This window comes from Gobius niger (genome assembly GCF_951799975.1).
Source record: "Gobius niger genome assembly, chromosome: 9".
In the NCBI taxonomy this organism is placed as follows: domain Eukaryota; kingdom Metazoa; phylum Chordata; class Actinopteri; order Gobiiformes; family Gobiidae; genus Gobius; species Gobius niger.
This window is the reverse complement of record NC_136860.1, coordinates 28,678,211-28,698,300: the sequence shown is the minus strand read 5'-3', so window position 1 is coordinate 28,698,300 and position 20,090 is coordinate 28,678,211. Positions and strand designations below refer to the sequence as shown.

General features: G+C 39.0%; 1 protein-coding gene across 2 annotated transcripts in view; it reads right to left on the bottom strand.

Annotated features, from left to right (window-relative positions):
* LOC306968186 (ras-related protein Ral-B) overlaps window positions 1–19,355 on the bottom strand; it is a 28,767-nt gene extending 9,412 nt beyond the window's left edge. Inside the window, exons 1-2 of one of the 2 annotated variants that reach the window (XM_079563508.1) lie at window positions 19,225–19,355; window positions 3,063–3,249 (exon numbers count right to left, since the gene is read on the bottom strand). In XM_079563508.1, the coding sequence (XP_079419634.1) occupies window positions 3,063–3,176 (114 nt within the window). In that variant the 5' untranslated portion in view covers window positions 3,177–3,249; window positions 19,225–19,355. Of the gene's footprint in view, window positions 1–3,062; window positions 3,250–11,524; window positions 11,664–19,224 lie in introns of those variants that run through there. The other variant, XM_079563509.1, reaches the window with a different exon arrangement.
* Window positions 19,356–20,090: the final 735 nt, after the last annotated feature.

The following is a 20,090-nucleotide window of genomic DNA, read 5'->3' as shown; positions in this document are numbered from 1 at the left end:
TCGAAAACAATCGGGGACATGTTGAAGGTGGGGGGGGGATCTAAACTGTGAATCCGTTTCCTGCAAACACACAAGTGCATGATCTCTCATGACATTAATTTCCAATCTGCTGTTTTATTCACTCAGCTGGAGTAGCTCCATCGGTAGAGAGCTGAACTAGTGTACAGGAGGTTGCTGGATCCAATCCCAATGTTCACTCTTTTATTTCCTTTTTCTTTTGGACTCAGCACCTTCCAGGAAGAACTCACTAAAAACAGGGAAATAACCTCTCCTCCAGTGTGTTGCTGCGACCAAATTCCAGCCTGGGAATTTCGAGAAACCAAGCCATCATCAGGCCCATGTTTCAAGTGAAGGAGGTAGCTAGTCCAAACACAGCCATGACACTTTTATATTGTTTTCACCTTTTACATGGGCAACTGCACACATTGTCACAGCCTAAAACACATGAATACAGGACGTTTCATGAGATTGGTTGTGCCTGTGTAGTGTTACTGCTTGTGCATTGGCTTGCCAATCATGACATTAATGGATCAATTTTGACCTTAGCTCTTTTTTTTTTTTTTTTTAACCGCACCTATGGTCCCGCCCCAATGTATGGGTGGGGTGCATGACCTGAAATTACCTCTCTCCTCCAGTGGTGTGCTGGGAACTAACTTCTGCTCAATAATTTAGACAAAAGTAGCCCACATCGGGGTCTAACTACCATGGAGGTACAGCTCAGTGATAGTGTGCTTGTCTTTAGTGGAGGAGGTTGCCAGTTCAAACATGGCTGTGACACTTCTCTAATCCTTTCTCTATTTTTGGTCGGCATTTTAATAGAATTTCTGATACAGTGCAGTCTGTCAGTGATTTTAACAGTTTATACAGTGTTAAGAGTTTCTGCAATATCAACATGTTTGTACAGTTTCTGCAACAAAATAGGGATTATTGCAATTACAACACAATTATGCAACTACATAGGGATTTTCACAATAGCACTATAATGCAACTTAATAGGGACATTCGCATATAAAGCACTGTCATGCAACTTAAAGGGACTTTCGCATAAAATGAACTGTAATGCAACTTAAAGGGACTTTCGCATAAAATGAACTGTAATGCAACTTAAAGGGACTTTCGCATATAATAAACTGTAATGCAACTTAAAGGGACTTTCGCATATAATGTACTGTAATGCAACTTAAAGGGACTTTGCATAAAATGCACTGTAATGCAACTTTAAGGGACTTTCGCATATAATGAACTGTAATGCAACTTAAAGGGACTTTTGCATAAAATGAACTGTAATGCAACTTAAAGGGACTTTCGCATATAATAAACTGTAATGCAACTTAAAGGGACTTTCGCATATAATGTACTGTAATGCAACTTAAAGGGACTTTCGCATATAATGAACTGTAATGCAACTTAAAGGGACTTTCGCATATAATGAACTGTAATGCAACTTAAAGGGACTTTCGCATATAATGTACTGTAATGCAACTTAAAGGGACTTTGCATAAAATGCACTGTAATGCAACTTAAAGGGACTTTCGCATATAATAAACTGTAATGCAACTTAAAGGGACTTTCGCATATAATAAACTGTAATGCAACTTAAAGGGACTTTCGCATATAATGAACTGTAATGCAACTTAAAGGGACTTTCGCATAAAATGCACTGTAATGCAACTTTAAGGGACTTTCGCATATAATAAACTGTAATGCAACTTAAAGGGACTTTCGCATATAATAAACTGTAATGCAACTTAAAGGGACTTTCGCATAAAATGCACTGTAATGCAACTTAAAGGGACTTTCGCATATAATGTACTGTAATGCAACTTTAAGGGACTTTCGCAAAAAATGCACTGTAATGCAACTTTAAGGGACTTTCGCATATAATGAACTGTAATGCAACTTAAAGGGACTTTCGCATAAAATGAACTGTAATGCAACTTAAAGGGACTTTCGCATATAATAAACTGTAATGCAACTTAAAGGGACTTTCGCATATAATGTACTGTAATGCAACTTAAAGGGACTTTCGCATATAATGTACTGTAATGCAACTTAAAGGGACTTTCGCATAAAATGCACTGTAATGCAAATTTAAGGGACTTTGCATAAAATGAACTATAATGCAACTTTAAGGGACTTTCGCATAAAATGAACTGTAATGCAACTTAAAGGGACTTTCGCATATAATAAACTGTAATGCAACTTTAAGGGACTTTCGCATAAAATGCACTGTAATACAACTTATATCAGTGTGATGAGGATTGATCGCAAGGGACCACAGCAAACAGAGGTGGTCGTAAGGCGTGAGAGTGAGCAAAGGTGGTAGCAAGGGATGACAACGAGCGGAGGTGGCCGCAAGGGACGAGAGCGAGCGGGGGCGGTTGCAAGGGACGAGTCCCCAAGGGCGAGGGCCTTCATCGCCGCTTGCGGCTTTAATTATTAAGTGTTCTGCAAACGAATGATTAGCAACTGCGATTAGCAACTGCGATTATCTTACAGGTCTAACTCAAAGCAATATGAAATGTCGGTAACACTTTATAATAACTACATCTTATTTAGCGTTAATAAATGATGAGTTAATGCTTAATTCATCATGAACAATTCATTAGTTAACACTACTAAGTCTTCAACACTTAAAAACTACTTAACTACTACATTTAATGCCTAACTCATAATGAATCGCTTTTCATACTTGACTTATTCCTTTGTTAAGTTAGTCACACATAACTAATGCATTGTTCATGATTAATTAAGTGTTAACTCATCATTTATAAAGGATAAAAAATGTGTAGTTATTATAAAGTGTTACCGAAATGTCTTCTAGCGACTGAAAGATGTTGTGTGTATGGAAGTGCTGCTGGCCATGAAGGCAATTTGGTTTAATTGTATGAGATAGATCAGATATTGATCAGTTTCTGCCTACTTAAGGTACATGGAACGCTGTTTGTAATCCCCCAAAACAGCCCTGCGTTACCATGGAGATCAGCTTTGATACGTCACTTTTAATAAACCGATTCTCTACAAATGGCCACAATGTGAAGGCCATTAAAAGTTGAACTCACCTCATCGTACATAAACTGCAGTGTGAGTGCCGATTTGCCCACTCCTCCACTCCCGACCATGATCACTTTGTGCAGCCCCTGCGAGCTCTGATTTTTATTCTTCCCAGTCGCCATCTTGGATTCTTCTATCACTTTCACGCAATCACACACATAGACGTCTTCCCTTCCTCACAGCCACCTATGCGACCTGTAAGCAAGAAAAAAGTTGCACAAAATTAGCACATATAAAGTATTATACCGGCCGTACACAGACAGATGGCAGTCGTTACTTAACAGCCCTCTCTATAGCCATATCTCGCCTTGCCAAAGCGCTGTCTAGGCTTGGCTCCAGCGTATCTCCAATCACTTCTGCCACTCTTCCCCATCAAAGTGCCAAAGTGCCTCGTCATGAATCCTCCAACTTTATGAAGTTTGCCATGAAAAGGTCACTAAAGACGAGAGCAAGTGATGTTGCTATTATTCTGCGGAAAAGGAAAGGTTTATGGGTGCATTAACACCTGGGGCATCATGTGCAAAGATCGTTAAAACAAAAGAGAAGTCAGTGGTCATCTATTTGCACTTTAGGTCCCCTCCCTTGGCAGGTGGAAGCTCAGAGTTAACTGCATTTGGCGCGCTTCCCTTTTCTATGCTGTATAATTTCTTTACAGTGGGTCGAAGTTGTAAATACCATGTTCTCACTCAGTCAGCTAAAAAGTGGAACTGAAAAAAGTCATATAAGCGTAGAAAAAGCACAACATCCGGAACTAAACGTACCGATAATACAATAATATCCATTTGCAACCACATTTAAATGTAATCTCTTAACCCCCACCTGAACCGAGTACATTTTCTCCAGTTTGGCTTTATCCAAATCTAACAGCTTCTTGATAAAAGTGTCAAAATAGCAACAAAAATGAGAGAAAAACAAGGATGAAAATGCAACAAGAGAGACAAAAACGTGAAAAAAACACAAAAAAAGCAATAAAAAAACGAAGTGACGGCAGTGCGGCAATGTAAGCAAAAAGATTAGTTTAGATGAGTTTTGTAGGTCTTTCAAATGGAGGTGTTACATTGTATAGGCTGCAAACATTTACTTTAGATTTGGGTAAAGCTGAACTGGAGGAAAAAAACTTGGTTAAGACGTTAATCAACATGTCAGCAGAAAGCCTCAAATTACAGTAAATGTACCAGAATTTGCATAATAGCTAAATTTAATCCGTTATTCTAAGACAGGTAAAGAAACATTGATTGACTCCGCTTCACCGCTAGAAGGTCCTGGGTTCGATTCCCACCAGGGACGGGGCCTTTCTGTGTGGAGTTTGCATGTTCTCCCCCCATGTCTGCGTAGGTTTCCTCCGGGTACTCCGGTTTCCCCTACCACTAAAAACATGTGCAGCCTGGTGATTCTGACGACCAGCCTGGCTACACATCATGAAGATGGGTCCCTGGGCGCTTCACTGCCGTCGACCACTGCTCCTTACAGGTTGCCCCAGTGGCATCGAAGGATGGGTTAAATGCTGAGGACAAATTGGTCTACAGGGACAATATGGTATACAAACAAACAAACAAACAAACAAACAAACGATATTAAGACATAGGAGAACAAGTTACAGTCACAGGTGAGATGACACGCCCAAGAGGTTACATTGATAATCTGCCTGCGAGTGCACGACATAATAGAGTCGAAAACGGTTACAAGAACGCAATGCCAATGCAAAAGCTGACAAAAATCAACCAATAATGGGCCTTTTTCTCAAGGCTGGACAGATCAAAAAGATGAAACTTGTACAGTTTTACACGATGATATAAATTAGTAGCTCAGTAAGTTTTCACTGTCTGTGTACAACTAATAGCCATGATCTTTGTATAACTTCAAAACTGAAGCTGACGTAAATCTGTGAGGCAAATTGCTTTATTGTCATTGTATTTAAAGATCAGATGGAAGGTTTGCCCTGAGTCTTTGTTGCCTGTTTTTGAACCACACACACATGGGGAGAACATGCAAACTCGACAACCAAAAGGACTCAAGAAGACCAACAGTTGTATCGTTCTTCAGGTGTACAGTATTGCATTATTTAAGACATGGTTAAGTTGAGAAAGCTCTAGTGGAATAAAACGATCATCAATATTGCAATCAGTGCAATTAACACGGTAGTGAAAACAAACAAAGCAGAGATGCACAGTGATACGTTTGTCCCTTACAGGCGACTATAGATACATGATGACAAATGTCCCAATACAGTTAAGTAGACTATAAAAACAACATAACACCACACTCCACTTCTAAAAACATTGACGAATGCTGGCTGAGCCTCTGCAAACATAAGGCTCTCCACGCTTGCCATTTTCAGTCATCATGGATATCTCTCAACAAATGCAAAGGCAAACATAAGCGTCAGGTTTTATTAAAAGGCAATCGTAAAGCCTCTTTGATCCAAAGCTAAAAAAGTGCCAACAGAAACACTTGGGACTATGCGCTTCCTGGAGGCCTGTCTTTCAGATGGCTTAATACTCCGTTGTCACATAAGTCGGGGGTAAACAAGCTCCTCTTTGCCGCCTGCCATCGTTTTATCTCTGAATGTAGCACGATTCACTTCCCCCTTTAAGGATGTCATGTTAATGGGTACAGCAGGCAGATTCATGGCTCATCTCATACCCTCTCCTCCTCCTCCTCCTCTTCCCCCTCCCCTTTGAACGGTAAACATTTCAGATCAGCTCTAAAGCGAGGACACAAGACTGATGGCAGAGAACATGCCTACCTGTTTGTTTGGGAAATATACTGTGAAGTAATACATCTCAGAGATGGAACTGTGCGTCTAACGGGGTGTCAAGTAAATAGAACTATAGGGAGGCTTCATCAAAAAAAGTGGAATCTGGGGGGTGGATCATATTCTCCAGCAGTCAATTATTTAAATGATGTTGTAATTGTTCACAGGCAGCAAATAATGTTCTTGACATTAGTTTCTACAGTATTTTCAAATCCAGTACTTAGGCCTTTTGTCATGCAAAGGCGGGTCAAAAACTGCTCATTAAGTCAAGCATGCTCTTAATTAAATACATAATAATGATCAATAAGTGGCTGATGATATCTAAAGGCCTTTCTGGAATCTTTTATTTATCCAATATTGTCTTCACTGAATGAACCGATAAAGTGCCATGAGTTATGCGATTGGGCTCTATAGTTACTAGGGATGCACATTCTGCTTAATTTCATTAATCGATTTGGTAAGTTCATCAAACGATTATCGATTAGTTGCTAGCCACCGGCTTAGTGTCGTTGTACAGGACATTTTATATCAACAAGATTGTAAAACATGATAATTTTTCCCAGTAATAATAATGAAACATTGTTAAAAAGCTTAATTATTAACCAAATACAACTAATAGGTTTATAAACTTTAACAGATTCCACATGCTTATTTGCACTTCGATTATACCGCATGTTCAACTAAAATACAGCACGATTAACGATTAATTGTTGACCCACTTTTTTTTTTTTTACCCAGAGCAAATTTTCTTCAATTTGGTTTTACCCAAATCTAAAAGCTTCTTGAAAAAAAGTGTAAGAATAGCACATAAGTGAGACGGAAACAAGGATGAAAATGCAACAAAAGAGCGTGAAAATAAAATCTATGTAAAAGTGACAAAAATGTGACAAAGCGGAAAAAATGCAACAACAAAAAAGCCACAAAAGAGTAACAGAAAAGTGACAAAAAGCTACAAAAAAAAGTGAGCAAAAAAAGATGAAAAAGTGAGATCAAAAAGCAATGAAAAAAAAAAAAAAAAAAAAAGTAACAACAATGCAGCAATGATGTGAATAATAAGATATGTTGAGTTGAGTTTTGTAGGTCTTAGCTTTCAAATGAGCACTGGCTCAACAAATTAATCATGAACATTCTTAGTATTTACAAACTTATATATTTTGTAGCAATTATTTATTATTTCTAGTTGCACTGCCTTCAAGTTTAAAGGTAATGTGCTTTACTTGTCATAATAGAGACAAGTTGTACATCGAGTGATATCAGAGCACCAGAGAAAACCTGCACAGCCACAGTGAGAACATGTTAACAGAGTAAGAAAATGGCCCAATTCAGTCTGGGAATCAAACCTAAGATCTTCAAAGTAAAAGCCTCTTAAATGCTCAAAAATAGGGCCCACAAACACTGTGTTAACTAACATAGAGAAGTTATTTAGCATGAACTGTATCACACATTTATGATTTCCCCCGGGGCTGCGGATGTGGCACTACTTTCTCCTAAAGCAGGAAGCGTGACCCATGTTCTTCCTGCTTTTGTTCTGAGTCACCGGGCCAGTGAAAGGGCTCATAGGAAGGACAGTGTAACAGACAGAGATGCACCGTTAAGCAGTGTCTTCGTCCACTCAGCACTTCAGGAGGAGTGGGGGTGACTGGTTCAATTATTTACATGTAACCCAGTTTGCAGCCCACAGTGAGGTCGTATGAATAAGGCAATTACAGAAAATATACAGGAGGCAAGCTGAATACTGCGAGAAACTGCTTAGTGCCCTCTTTTCATAAGAACATAATAATAGTGTATGTTTTTCACTATTTTATAAGCCAATAAATCTAGGACTGGACTATTTTTTTTTCTCATATTGAGCAATCTCAATTTTTGATTTGATTTTTGATTCATATTACAAAATAAATACTTGCAGCCGATTCATGAACTTCTCAAACAAACGCTTTCATGCAGTTTCACTTAATGCACAAAATATTGCATTGTCTCATCCAAACTCCAAAACAAGAATGCCATTTTGTATATGAGATTTAGATTGAATAATTATCTGTCAGTCTTAACGAAATAACACCATCTTGAGACAACAAAAAAGATGATCAAATTCATTATGATTGAACAATTTCAAATCATTTTCACAAAACTCTTTTTCATCAACAAGAGTGCCCTGTTTTCCACACACACAACAATGAACATAAAATCAAATCAGTAAAAAGTCACATTTGAGCTGACAAATAACATCTATTTGTGCCTTTGTGTGACAATGTGTTCATTTAGTCGTCTTGTTAATCGGCTTACTTCAATCATATTGTAATTGAAGTAAATAATATGACAATGTTCGTGTTCAGTTCATATATAATCATATTTTGTCTGTCAGGTCTGTATATTCATTTCTATCAAATTGAAATCAGAATTGTAATGGTTGCAAATATGGCTCTGCTGTTATTGAAAATAATTCTCTCCCTTTCAGATCTAAAAAAAGGCGATACTGAAGAGTATTTTAACATTTTCAAAGAAAACATATTTTTTTATTTTATTTTGTCATTATTTTTAACCCCTCCTGGAACCGCCAACAAATGCGATTTGACCCGGAAACAGACAAGTGGAAGATGATGGATGGATTTATTTTTAATGATAGTTTGCAGTAAAAGGTTTGAATTTCATAGTGTTTCTTTAAACACAATCACAGCAAATACCAATAAATCTGAGTTTAGCAGGTAGTTTTCAAAATAATTGTGGAGTTTAGGGGGTACTTTGAGTAGAAATTAAGGACTCAAGGGGTACACGAGATGAAAACTTTTTTAGACAACATTAAAATATAGACTTTCAAACCAAGGATAAATGCAATTTAACAAACTACAAACATGTTTAATTGCATTTATCCTTATCCAGTTATCCATCCTTGAAAGTCTATATTTCAATGTTGTCTAAAAAAGAACTGAATCTTTACAATCTTTGAAAACATTGATTGTGAATCTAATCGCAATCAGATCAGATATATTTTTGGCAAAATTGTACAGCCCCAGCACCAATCATATCATGCTATATTGGGCAGAGTCTTCTGGCCGTACCTCTACCAGCAGGTTGAGGTTGAGTTCATAAATAGGCCCGATAATGAAGTGCCGTGGGCGCTGTGCTTTTTAAGGCTTCAGTGGGTGGTGGGAGGTGCTGCAAGCTAAAGTAAGTCTGTCAGACCACTCCAGGGCTAAGCTGCTGAAAAATAGATGACACAAGATCGGGGCAGTGTGGGCCGGAGGAGTTCATTAGGATGCCTCGGGTGTCTCAAACCTCTTCCTGATGCCCTCCGCATTTTGGCGAGGGTCGTGTCAAGATCTGCCAGGGCGCACAGGGACAGCACTTAAAGATTAGTGAACAGACTGACAGTGAAAAATACTGCAACATCTCCTTCCGATATGTCAAACACAACGACGCGGCTAAATATTTCTCACACTCATAAGCACTTATGAGGAAGACTAGCCATTGTCAAGGACATGGCAAACAAGGATCCTAATAAACACATTTCTTCATTCTATGGTTGCAATGTGGCTTTACCTCATGTAATCCCACAAGCCTCTGTACAGACTAAAGTCAATACAGTGAACAGTGACAGCTTTACCATTGAAACACCACAGAGACAAAACCTCTCTCCCAAACTTGTGCACAGATATGGCAACTTTTCTAGTCTACCATTTATTGTCTACAATTCTTCTTGAGTGTTCAATATAGTATGAAGAAAACAGCAAAACTAACATGGGGGATCAACCAATCTAAGGGGAATAAACAACAGTGAATTGTAATTGAAAGAACCAAACAGAGTTCTGCCAGTAAAAGTGGTGACTAGTCTCTGAGTTCTCGCTGCAAACAACCTCCATTTTCCCCAGGGTCAGTGAGGTGATGGGGGTTACTCCTACCTGCAGATGGAGCGTGTGGGGGCTGGTCCCGCTCAGAGCTGTAGAAATTCCACCATTCTCACAAAGAGATTAGCGAGCATGCCCCCCCCCCCCATCATAAATACAGCTAAACTCTGTCTCTCTAGTAAAAACAGTGCCGGCCAGGGGAGCTTGGGTGTAACCTAATTGGCAAAGCTCCAAATGCTTTCGGTAAATATCTTTCAGAGCTGGAGGAAAACCAATGATGAAGTCAGTCACTCCACTCCATCAAAACAATAGCTCTGTGGAAAACTAAAAGCAAGAACCGGGAGGTGTAATCTTTCATACATATGGGCTGCACGGCGTGAGAAACAATTCCAGAGTTGAATAAACCATTGTAACACAGTATATCGCATTAAGACTAAAGACATTTGTTACCTCAACCAAGTGAGATCAAACCACAACTTAACAAAACAAGGCAAAATTAGGAAGATTGTAAATAGAATCAAACTTTTCAAGTCAAGCAGACTCCTTTGGCCAAAAAATGCTTACTGTATTTTCCGTACTATAAGTTGCACTTTTTTCATTGTTTGGCTGGGGGTGTGACTAATACTCATGTGCCATTTATATAGGGCGGGGCGGTAGTACAGCTGTTAGCACCCGTGCTTCACAGCCAGAAGGACTGGGTTCGATTCCCACCAGGGACGGGGCCTTTCTGTATGGAGTTTGCATGTTCCCCCCATGTCTGTGTAGGTTTCCTCCGGGTACTCCGGTTTCCCCTAACACTAAAAACCTGTACAATAGGCCAGGGTGAAAGAGTGACTATGAGAGTGCGCATGGGGGACGACAGATGGAAATTAGCCCACGGCTACAATCAGGAGTGGCGTTTTTACATACATGAGACATGTATGTTCATTAATATGCACTGTCCCAACCAAATAAACCAATAAATAAATAAAATATTTCAAAATATACATAATTTCACACTGACAGCTGCTAAAGGGTGCCCTAAGCTTGTGTATCAGTATCTACTACACCTGTAGCGCTGAAGATTTAAAAAATAAAAACAGTAATCGAGCAGCAAAAAGAAAGGTTACTCTCACTGCAATGAAGAAAATAAAAAAAAGCTAGATGGCAGTTCGCAAATGAGAGCCTGAAAAACTTGATGCCGAGAGAGGCTTGTAAATGGTGCAGTTACGCCTCCATGCCCAGGTAGTTGCCAAGACTGGTGCGACCGACAGTCCGGAAACTACTGTAATATCTCTGACAGACCAGAAGGTAGATCTCGATGTTATTGTGCAGTCATTGTGGAATATCGTGCAGCCCCTAAGCTAGGCCTGTTACGATAAACAGAAGTTCGATATACTGTATAGAGCCACGGAAAAATTGCGATAAACAATATTATTGAAGACCCTTAAATGACTTAAAATATCCCACTATAGACATGAAATATAATGAAACGCAACCTACTTAATCTAAAGTAAAGCATTACATTAGAACAGTTTACAAAAAATGCAAATAAATGTAAACAAAATAAACATTGAGCCTAAAAATGTATTGTAATGTATTGAGCGATAAGTCAATGCCTATTTATAAGTCTATAAATGGCTACATAGGCTAGTCAGCGCGACTACTTCATTCAGGGAATCAGTCAGCCGAGCCAACACGTAGCTTTCAAATTAATACATAGCAGTAACAAGGAAATGCTACCTTTTTATTCACTTACATCAAGGAATGCAAACTGACCATTGTCTCATGGGCTGCTATACTTTTACAGCTCTCAATAAAAATGGATGAGCCAGCTCCAGTCATGCGCTATGTGCTATAAAAAGGTTCACTTATAAAGCAATTTCAGACTCACCAACAATAGGTAATCCAACAATATGGCACAAGGTAGTCCGAGCACAGTAAAATTAATGTCCCAGAGAAAAAGGCAGTACTTTTAAAGCTGAAGCAATCCGGATATGTTTGGGGAGGCTAACACTGCATACTAAAAAGTCTTAGCCAGGAGGAGTGTGAACAGAGAGGGCTTTGATGGAAGAGGGTTCAATGAAGTAAATTAAGTGTTACAACCCCCCAAAAACGTTCAGCATGAATTTCAAAGCACCTTCACAGTCGAAGCAATAAACCATACGAGAGCTGAAGATGATCTCGATGGCGTCTCTGATCCAACATTGGTACTAGTTGCTCTCTGTGCCACATGGGTATTTATTGACCCAATCCATGATGCAATTGTCCCTGTGGCAGTGGTCTGAAAGAGCAGACTTGAGCTGTTCTTTTTGCATAGTGGCTTCTGTGCATGTTTTAGATGTTTCTGTACTTGGATCAGAGAGGCCTTTGAGATACGGGGCAGTGGACTGGGACGAGGGAGCGTACAATCTTTCTCACTCTTGGAATACAGTTCTGAAGAAGTCAGACTACAGAAGAAGCTGGTGTCCTACTGCCCCAAGAATGAACATAGTGCCAAAATCTGTTTAACCTTAACTCCCACCTGAATTAAGCACATTTTTGTCACTTTTTGTCACATTTTTATTGGGTTTTCATCCTCGTTCTCCTCGCCATTTTGACGCTTTGTTCAAGAAGCTTTTAGATTTGGGCAAAGCCAAACTATGTGGTCAGTTAAGGTGGGGGTTAAGAGGTAAAATCAGCTGAGCCATGTCACGTGTCATAGTGATGGTAGCAAAGTGTGGCTGAATAACGTAGAAATATGAAACAAAACAGACGGGTGATCATCGTTCCTATTAGAAGACCTAGTTAACCTAAATATTTTTGCACAATATTACCAATACGTTTGTTAAGTGGTGACGCCACAGCTCCACTTCCAGGTCCACAGCGAGAAACTACAAAAAAACTCTTTAATACCACAATCAATATTTCTGAAACTCAGCTTAGAGTTACTGAACATACTTATTTATCAGGCCAAAAATGCTGTACCTACTGCTATAAAAGCAATATTTAAAGGAATAGGCCACCATTTTTACATACCAAGATATGTTCTTACCTAGCCTTAGCCAAGTTAATATATTCCCGTATGGTCTTTGTGCGTGCGCTCTGTCACGCAAACGGAGCACATACGCAGCCTCTCCCATATGTCATATAGCTCCGAAAAAGCTCACGATAGAAGCTACAAAGCTCTTCCACGTGTTCCCTATTTAAATAAAGTTACGTGAAGTGTTTTCATGCGAAGTATATTTACACAGAAATGTAACATGTCGATTTTATAAGCAAATAAAAAGGGGTACTATATTGTTAGGCGTAATGATACAGGAGCACAACGTCCGCGCAGTAACTCCTAAAGACTTCCCCCGCTCACTTCCGTCAATAGAAGCTGCGTGACTTGTACAGAGCCTTTTACAACAAGCAGAAAATATATTTTGGGAAAGTGCTGCGCATTCTTACCTCATGGTAGAGGTCCTGAGTCCTGTGTCGTCGTCCGGGGTGAGTTGGAAATCTGTGAAACATTACTGCACTATATACTTTCTGCTTGTTATCACAGCCCGGCACGATGCAATTAAAAGGTATTGTTCACAAGTTATCGACGCTTCTTCAACTGTTCTCTGCTAGCTCTCTACAAGTCACGCAGCTTCTATTGACGGAAGTGAGCGGGGGAGTCTTTAGGAGTTACTACGCGGACGTTTTGCTCCTGTATCATTACGCCTAACAATATAGTACCCCTTTTTATTTGCTTATAAAATCGACATGCTTACATTTCTGTGTAAATATACTTCGCATGAAAACACTTCACGTAACTTTATTTAAATAGGCAACACGTGGAAGAGCTTGGTAGCTTCTATCGGGAGCTTTTTCGGAGCTATATGACATGTGGGAGAGGCTGCGTATGTGCTCCGTTTGCGTGACAGAGCGCACGGACAAAGACCAGACGGGTATATATTAACTTGGTTAAGGCTAGATAAGAACATATCTTGGTATGTAAAAACGGTGGCCTATTCCTTTAATCAAAATCGGTACTTCCAGTTTAGCGGAGAAAAATGCTAACGGCACAGCAGCTACGCTAACTCCGGAAGTACCTACTTTAGTAAATAAAACCTTTTTAGCAGTAGGTGCTGCATTTTTGGCTACCGAGTCTGAGAAATAAGTAGGTTCAGTAACTTTCAGAAATATTGATGGTTGTTTTTAAGAGTTTTTAATGTTTTTTTTCTCACATATTTGCCGGCCTGCCAGTACCCGGAAGCGGAAGTCATGATGTCACACTTAAACAAACAAAAAACACAATGAGGTCTTTCTTTATCATGTACCTACAAACTGAGTAGCCTACACTTACACAAAATTGAAACAACATAACTTATTCAAATGCTTGACAGAAAAACTGTAATTTGATTTTCCAAACATGCAGCCCCCCAAACTACGCATTTGTGCAAAGCTGTTTCCACATAAACGGCATTATACAGCTTGTTTTGCGGTGAGCCCACAGCACACACAATAGATACGCTTTCTACCTCCCCAGCAGCTGACTAATCACTCACGTCTTTGCCATTACCCAGCATTCCTCTGGCTTGATGCAGCGAGGCCAGACAGAGCGGGTTCAGATAGCGGCGTGCATTCTCAACAAATCTATTCGTTCCAGCCCAGTGGTCCAGTGCGGCCGCTGCTTATGTACGGAGGGCGCAGGTGATTTAACTGTATGAAAAGGGGGAAAGTCGACAAGAGCGGTTACAAGACACCGGCGCAGGGTCTGTAGCGGTTTTTCACGGTGTAGTGGCAATGAACAAAATTTCTAAGATGTGAAGCATGCAAGTGAAACCACAGGAAAATGCAACTTCAAAACATCTGTGTGAAGCTACCAAACTGCTGCAATTAAAGGGATATTTCAGGATTTTTGACATAGGGCCTCATTTCCTAGTTATCCAGAGTGTTGATTTCTAGACATATTTTCTTAATGCATGCAGTCCTTATATTTGAAGAGTTTAGTGGCGCTAGGCTAATGCTAGGCTAGTGCATGTCTATGGTAACTAGTAGCCTGCATTAAAAACCTCTTAAAATCATGGGGTAGTCCTCCAAACGTTGCCATATCTGATTTGTAGAAAGCTCCTTTGTGAATTCCACGTGTAGTAATGCTGGCCACAGGTAAACAAACTACTGCAGATCCAGTAACCTAGCAGATCAATCCGCCGCTGCGTAGCTTACAACCAGGAAACTGATGCTGCTGAAATATAAGTTCTTTTAAATGCAAAATAGTTATATTTCACAAATTATTCAGTCACAGAAATCTATATTGGTAGTCTGGTGTCATAAGGGATTTGCCTCAAGTGCAATGTGCTTGGGTGGGTCAGACGGTTTTTAATGCAGGCTACTAGTTACCATAGACATGCACTAGCCTAGCATTAGCCTAGCACCACTAAACTCTTCAAATATAAGGACTGCAAGAATTAAAAAAAAATATGTCAGAAATCAACAACACTCTGGATAACAAGGAAATAAGGCCCTATGTCAAAAATCCTGAAATATCCCTTTAACACTTTTCCCCAAGCATTTGTTTCCTCAATAACTTTCTCACAATAACTTTAATCTTTGCTCAGTTTGGATCCATCTTCGGTGAATATAAATTGTTTAAACAACTTAAATTGCTTCATTATAAAGTGATCACATTTGTTGGTATGAGTTCAAATTCTCCCCAAAACATCTGTTTGGGCGTGAACGTTAGCCCTGGCTAAATCCTAACTCAATGTCCTAACTCAATCTTGGGTCGGAATGTTGCAAAAACAGTGTCTTTCACTAATTTCATGATTTTGAGAAACCAAAGTAGTTTTTTCCTGACATCTGTGGATATGAATCTGTCTCATACATAATACCAGACATCATTTTTACAGCAGCAGTGTCCCTGAGGAGCAGAGGAACAAAACTGCACAGAGCTGCCACTCATTTTGTTAATTTACACCCGTACTTTCACTGCCAGGACATAAAATCTTATTCTGTGAGAAGGGCCTTGTGTGAAATCTCCATCTGTGTCTTTGCGATGGTGACTCCACTCCCCGTAAAAGATTAAGTGGGGACAACTTGGAGAACATGTAAAGCCAGGTAATGCTAGTAGCAGTGAGACAAGGGGTTGCCTTTCAAAGCAAACTCGCCCAAACATGGCAAACAGCTTTATCTGTAAAATCCAAGGAAGGGGAGCGGAAAACGCCAAAAGAAAAAAATGGGAGAAAGTGTCAAGTGGAAAATCTCTGCCCCTGTAATCAGAAGAGATAGGATCCAATAGAAGAGATGGAAGAGATGGAAGAGGACTTGGGAGACAGGAGTAGGGAATATTTTGGCAAAGAGGGGGAAAAAAATCATCCTTCAAGAGAAACAGAAAGAATGCAGCTCAGCCCCGTTCACAGGACCTTATCACCCGTGATCTCATCCCAAAAGACTCTATGTAATAATGCACAACAGCTTCCAAAGATAGTGTAGTTTTAAAACTCTTCTATCTTTGAGTGTGTAATGGTAAATGGTCTCAACTTATATAGCGCTTTTCCACCTACATTACATACACATAAATAACTACAGAAATTTTGATTACATAAAAAAATAATAATAATAATTTAACGTGATGGCGTGTGACAGAAACCCCAAAGGGCTTATACTTCACATCACATCCCTGAACAAATTACAGATCTCACGTTAAGAGAGAGCGAACATGAACATGAACATTTCCTTCTGGTCAAATACATAACAGATGAAATATCCCCTTGCAATATCAATGAATCATTTCATTGATGATGACATGATTTATCAGTGGATCATCACAAAGTATAATATTTTAATCACATACGTAAAGTAATATACTGTGAACAGTCTTTCTATTATTATTTCTATTTTGATTTGATTTTGAGCATCAAGGCTGATATTTAGTGAGCATTAGATTTTTAGGCTCTTTTTGCTGTTAGTTGTCATAAACTCTCCATACTCATTCCAAAGTTTTGTTCCACGCTATCGAAAAGAAAATTGCACTTTTTTTTTTTTGCACAGTGGAAGATGCAGTGTCAGTGCCTGTCGGTATTATAACAATGAACTTGACGTTCCTCAACAAAATAGTCGCTGAAGTAGGAAGGAGATTTTCCTTGTCTTATCATCTGGGCAAATGTACAGATTTGATAAATATTAATATCATATTAGGCACTCAAAGCGCTTTACAGCAAGCCACACACAACAATATTGCCTTATTGTTTTGTAAATTTTGTAAAAAAATAAAATAAAATAAAAATAAAAAAATTATAAATATCTTTTAGTCGAAGATACAGTAATACAGGAAGTGATGCTGTATCTTCTTGTACCACCGTGTGACAAACTCTAAATGGGAGATAATGGACTTTGAAGTATTTTATCTGCACTATTCCCTTTTTTATTTATTCCTTTTTTTTTTACTTTTGTGTGTTCATGTAGCTTACGTTTAACACATCCTTTTTCTATGAAGCACTTTGCAGTATCTGTATTTTGCATGACACAAAAAAACTTCTCATCATACGCATAAATTAGAATATTTGTGCTAATAACCAAGCTCTTAGAGGCAAAAGCACTAAAAACTGTTCAAACCCACATGTGTTAGAGACCTCCAAACGGCCACTCTACTGCATGTACTTCAAATGTAGTTTTGAATTATTTAAGGTCATGTGTCATGTTAGATTTTTCTGACAAGATACTAGAGAATAAAAACTGACAAAGAGAAAGCTCAATGTTTCGAAAGTGAGTGTGCTTGTTGGAAAGTGAAATCATTATCATCTAGGCAAGCGCTCAGTCATCCAGGAATTTTCCGTAATTGCAGAGATTATCAGTGGACAATTATCTGATAACCTCTACTGTGATGTGTGTGTTCTTAATTTACCAAGGTGACGTAGTTTCCAAACCAGAGCGTTATCACAACAGATTAAGCTTCTCTGATGAGAGGTGGACAATGAACAACTCAAGAGCTTATGTAAACTTACAAATGTGAATGAAAAATGACTTCCCTGGTTTGCATTGACCAACACTGTGCCAGAAATTCAGCAGAGTGATTGTGGGTTGTTGACATATTACCAGGTACAGCCACAATGTTGCTGGTCACCATGAAGACCGACTTTTTCCTAATAATGCAAAACGACAGCACAACCTTAATCGTCATTGCCTTTCGATGTCACATGCTATCATTTAGAAAGTTTCAACATAACTCCTCTAATGAGAAACAAAATATGGCCCAAGTACTAGAGCTGGGCGATATATCGATATATTTTTAAATGAGATGGAATTAGACCATATCAATATAGTTCAAATTTGCACTGTAATACTTATTATTAAAGCTAAGGCTATTTTTAGCCTTTTAGTGGGTTTTCAATAACACTACTCATATTTGGCTTTGACTTAACATTTCATTTCATAGCACTCACTTTGCGGAAAAATACTGGGATATATATATCGTATATCGATATTCAACCTAAATATATCAGGGTATGACTTTTGTTCCATAGCCCTACCAAGAACATTACCTTATTTTTACACAACTGCCATAAGTAATACGGTTACAAGTAAGCCTATAAGACAATGATGTTGTACAAGGAGTGCCTGTGTTTACTATAAACAGATGAGCTAATGGGTCCGGCTTTGGTGCGAAGCCAAGACGTCACCGTGTCAGCAAAGACACTCATCCTGATCAGAGAAAGTTACACCCATTTGCAAAATACTGCTGAAGGAGGACAAACATTATATACAACTCATCACTAGAGGGGGGTTACCACAATAAAATAAACACACCCATGTTTGCCTTTTGTTAAGCTTAAAATTACAATAAAGGCTCTAAAAAATAGAATACATTTAATACTAAAGTTAATACTACACCCAACACAAACATTATAAGCAACTAGCTGGAACATTTTGTTGATGGTAAACAGTCATGTAAAACATGAGCCAGTCAGGGTGTGACAAGTCCCCCAGGGAGGAACTTTTAACATAAAGCAAGAGCCAACTGATAGTGGGGGGAAATAGTAACCAAATGAGTCACAATGGGGAACTACAATAGATTATAATTGTTAGAGAGGGTTTAAAGTTACACATAGATTCCTAGAATTAAGGATCTAGTTTGAACAAGTTTGCGAAATCTATGAACACAAGTGACCTCCCTCAACTACAAAACACACATCAATCAAAGACAAAGCAACTTGCCATGATGTAGGATAGATAAACGTGTGAGGGGGGAAAAAAAGAAAGAAAAAGAGAATAAACAGCGAAAATGTTGTTGAAAAGTTGCCTAACGCTGCCTTGAAATTTGTGAAGGGACCAGTGCCACACATTTCATTGCTAATAATAGCCGCATCTCTAATAACATCACTCAATGGTCACGCTTCTAAGAATAAGCAACATGTAGCGGACTGACACATCTGAGATACAAAGCCCTCGCATGTGATCCAATAGCCTGATCATCATATATAGCGTTAGAAAATAGTTCAATCAAATGAATAGTGAGAGTAAAGGATGAGCGGTCAAGAGTCCAATGGTCGCTTCCTTTAAAACAGGTGTGGTATCGTAAAGCGGCACAACTGTGTAACCTCATTCAGGATCGCGTTCTGGATTAAAGAGGAAATGAAGACATACCAAAGCAGGTCTCTTATTTCTGCTCCCGGTTGATGCTACCTCGAGCTCTGCCGCATTAAAAGCGCATATTGAGGCATTGGATCTCCAAAGACAGACCGCTCCTCCGAAACAAAACCCCACCTTCCGGAAGCACAACTGCACATGACCGGAAGTGATGTACGCACGCTCTCCTGACGCTCTCTGGGCAAAAAAAAAAAATTATTCTCTTTTATTTTGTTTTATTTATTTTCTTCTACATGGTATGGATACTATTTATTAGCTCCACCAGCCCTATGCATTATTATTGTTATTTGAATACTAGGTGAATGTAGTGCGAGTCATTCTATGGTGTGAGTGGATGGTGGTGGGCGGTGGGGACAATGGCGCAGATTGGCAGCCTCGCTTCCGTCTGTCTTCCCCAGGGCAACTGTGGCTACAATATCTTATCACCACCAAGTATGGAGTGAGTGAATAATGCAATGCAAAGCGTCTTTGAGTGTCCAAAAAAAGGACTCTATAAAACCAATGCACAAGGCATTATTATTACTGTGAACCATACCAAAATGATCTCAGATGCTAATAATTATTAATGTAACTGTTATTAGTTTAGCAATTAGATAATGACCTAATTCCACACTAGTCTACAAATAATTAAGATCTGTCAATTTAAGACATAAGAGTTGGGCAACACGATGCAGACCAATACTAGTGATATTGATATTTTTTGGATATTTTTACTGAAAGGATGCAGATATTCAGAAATATTAACTCTCAGGTTGTTACAATAATTACAAAAAATATAGGCCACCAGATTAACAACTTTGATGCACTCAATAGTAGATCTAGAATTCATTGGCAGGTATAACATTTAAGACCAATGTCATATA